A 3,345-nucleotide genomic window follows, 5' to 3' on the forward strand; every position below is an offset into this window, starting at 1 on the left:
CAATATATATCAAAATATAGGGTGAGCGGCGAACATTTTTTCCAGGAGGGATGCAGGAAATTCCAAACTCGCGCAATCTTTTTGGATCGGAGGGAGTATATACACGAAAAATCCCCAAACCTGTGGTGCACTTCATCTGCCTACAATCTCCCAACATTCAAGAAATGTACACTTGTGAACCAATTTTGGTCATAAAATTATCAGAGGTTTATGACTGCGGTCATGACCAAACAGATTGACATCCTGGATAACAATGGAATGTGAGAGGTTTTCGCTTTGATATTCAAGATATCATTGTTTTGGTCATAGCCAATCAACATATTTAAAATATAAGGCTTTCAACCAATCACGAAGGGATGATTTTAGCTTTTCAGAATTGCCATCCAATCCAACGTATGCGTGCCAATTCCACAAGAATGACAAGACGTGGTGGGTCGACGGTCTTCGTGTGTTAGAGGAAGGAAAAGGCGTCGGATCATTTGTCAACCGACAATCGCGACAACTCGGCATTCACATTAACTGTGAGTATTTTCAATACACGTGTGTGTGTTTCTCAGGAAATTTTCATGAATAATGATGATTGATTGGTCAATCAAATCATAATTAAGACGTTTAACTGGTCGAAATGGTTAGCGGTTCTACCCTAAATACTTTGCGTTGATCGGCTCGACATCATTTTCCCGAATAATTTGCCATGGTCATCAATTTTAAACTACCCATACAAAGACCAACGTGACCGGGGTCATGACCTCCGGATGCATTGAATGATATCTGTAAAATATCCGACACTACAGTACCATGGGTCAACGATGTACAGTACCATGGGTCAACGATGTACAGTACCATGGGACAACGATGAAGACGCTTGAACACCGCTAGAGCACAACCAGAGGTTGTGTCTACAATAGTCAAACCTTACTTAAAATGCAGGTTTCACCGACAGCGCCGCAAACGACATGAACATTCGGTTGTACGTCAAATGGTTTTGGAGCAGGGTCGCCCTTGCCGTCGAGTGATAGCGACGCCATTCCAGCCGCCGAAACGCAACCCGCGGGAGCCGGTGGACACGCGGTTCTCATTTGGTGGTGTGCATTTTGTACCCGCCCCTTCCCCGACAGCGAAGCCATAAAAGACAACAGCTGGTGCGGCAGCCGAAAATGACCTTAAGGACGACGACATGGGACAAGATGTCGTGAACGGTCGGCTGTTGAACGCGCTGGCGTTGCCGCCACCTCAATCGTTCAAGAGCTCAATCAAGGCAGCGCGGCGCGCGTTCGTCCACGACAAGTATGTGGACCAGATCAAAGCGCTGCAATCAAGCGCGTCGAGTCTGTTCCTAATGCTGGTGTCGGCATGTATGTATTATGAGTTCATGAAACGACGCGTCCCGTTGTTCGATCTTGGCAAGTCTTACCGCGATGTGATGGAGGACGAGTGGATCGCTTGATTCAAAGAAGCGTACTTCGAAGAAGCGGGCGATCATGAGTGCTCATGAAACCCATAAAGTGTCCACTGTCTTCGACGTAATGATCATGGATGCGGACTCGCGTGGGACGCATGTTATAAGGCTTGATAACAACCCTCGAACGTGATAACCAAGAATGGGTGTTGCGCCAGAAAGGAAAGATGGCCCTCGACGTCATGGATCATTCTGCGCCCAATAGAGCTGCACAAGGCAGACTGCGTCAGCTGGCGCTACAACGAACAAGCCCTTGAAACATGATTCTTTCGTTTCGTCAAATTGGCTTCGTACCTTCACCGCTGAGTTTTAGCTCTATGCAACGTTGGACGATGAAAAGTCTCAGGAACCCGAACCCACCAAGAAGCACGATCCGAAGCCGTGTTCATCATAATGAAAGGGCAGCCCGCAAAAGCCGGACAGAGCGCCCAAGGAGGCACTTAAAGTGACTGGTAACGGCACGCAAAGTTCGGCTGGGTCGCGGCTTAAGGCCCCATGCTAAAGTGCAAGAAGAATTATCACCGCATGGCAAACTATCCGTTGACCAAACCGGGCAAGGCAGAGAAGCTGTTGGAAGGCCATTGGCAAAATGGAAAGTAGAGCAAAAGAAAATGTACAGCTTGGGACACTCAGCCCGGTGCCAGATGGAACGGCGAAATGTGATAATGGGGGTGGTCGACACCAAGCCGATCGAGATCTACCCCTACGGCCCGTACGCACCGATACTGGTGGCACGCCAAGTGCAGCTCAAGTGCGTCACGTTGGAGACGCCGTGTGGGCGGCTAGCCCTACGAGGGTTGAAGGCCTGGTTCGACACTTCGGCGATGCCTTATTCTGCTTAGCAGATCGGTAATTGAGCGGAAGGGTTTTTTTGAGGGTGAACTGTTGACGGCGGCGTGTCAGAAACAAGTGGAATGGGACATTAGCGATGCCGGTGCGTTCACTGGCCTGGCAAACATGCGGCGACTTCTGGCCGCTAGCATTGACGACGGCGTCGACCCCGAAGATGGGATGTTGTGCGCCTCAGCCGATATTCGCGTCCTTCGCAAAAAGGGACGAATGACCCTAAGGTCGCATGACGAGAAGAGGCGGTCAAGCAAGTGCTGGCGACCAAGCTGGAGCAAGCGAGGGATGAAGTCGTAGCTCTAGTCTTGGCGGAGAAGCTTGGGCAGCTGTTGGAGAAACATGTGGACATGTTCCGCCTTCAAGTCCGACATGACCCCCCATCGCTGTCGATCCACTGCGAGTGCGACTGCGTCCCGACTCGGCGCCGGTAAAGTGTAGGCTGCGTCACTATGCTTCAGCGCATGTCCAGTTCTTCAGGGGGCATGTGGGCGATTTGGAGGCTGCTGGACATGTTAACCGAAACCACCGCGCACTTTGGGCAGCGGCACCCCGTATCGTCCCGAAGAAGGGTGGGGAGCATCGAATGGCCATTGACAGTAGGCCGATCAACGCTTGCACGGTCTCCATACCCTCGCAAATGCCAAATCTTGACGCGGCGCTGACGGTCCTGGTGGGGTCGGAGGCGTTGTTCAGGCTGGATTGGTTTAAAGGGTATTGTCAGCTTGCGTTGCACGAGGACTCGCAAGACTACTACAACTTTATGACCCCGCAAGGCCTCTACACACCGACACGTGTATTGATGGGGCAGACAGATGCCGTAGCACTTTGCCAGTTAGCGGCGAACCTGATTTTCACTGATCTATTGTTACACGGGGTGATCGCGTGGTTGGACGATATGTTGGGCTACGCGAAGACTCTGGAAAACCAATTGAGTGCAAATTGGAAAGTGATTGATTAAGCCGAGGTTAAGCTAGACTACGAGAATGTTCGCTTTCCAGAAATTCTGCATTAGGCAGCGCTAGAGCGATGTGGCTTCCATT

General features: G+C 50.7%; 1 protein-coding gene across 1 annotated transcript; it reads left to right on the plus strand.

Annotated features, from left to right (window-relative positions):
• Positions 1 to 2,545: 2,545 nt before the first annotated feature.
• On the plus strand, positions 2,546 to 2,736 carry H310_10004 (hypothetical protein; the record flags this gene model as incomplete). Its single annotated transcript, XM_008876241.1, has 1 exon — positions 2,546 to 2,736. A coding segment is annotated over one exon (191 nt), but the record flags the coding sequence as incomplete, so codon positions are not given.
• Between the last annotated feature and the right edge of the window lie 609 nt (positions 2,737 to 3,345).

This window comes from Aphanomyces invadans (assembly GCF_000520115.1).
Source record: "Aphanomyces invadans strain NJM9701 unplaced genomic scaffold supercont1.24, whole genome shotgun sequence".
Classification (NCBI taxonomy): domain Eukaryota; phylum Oomycota; class Saprolegniomycetes; order Saprolegniales; family Verrucalvaceae; genus Aphanomyces; species Aphanomyces invadans.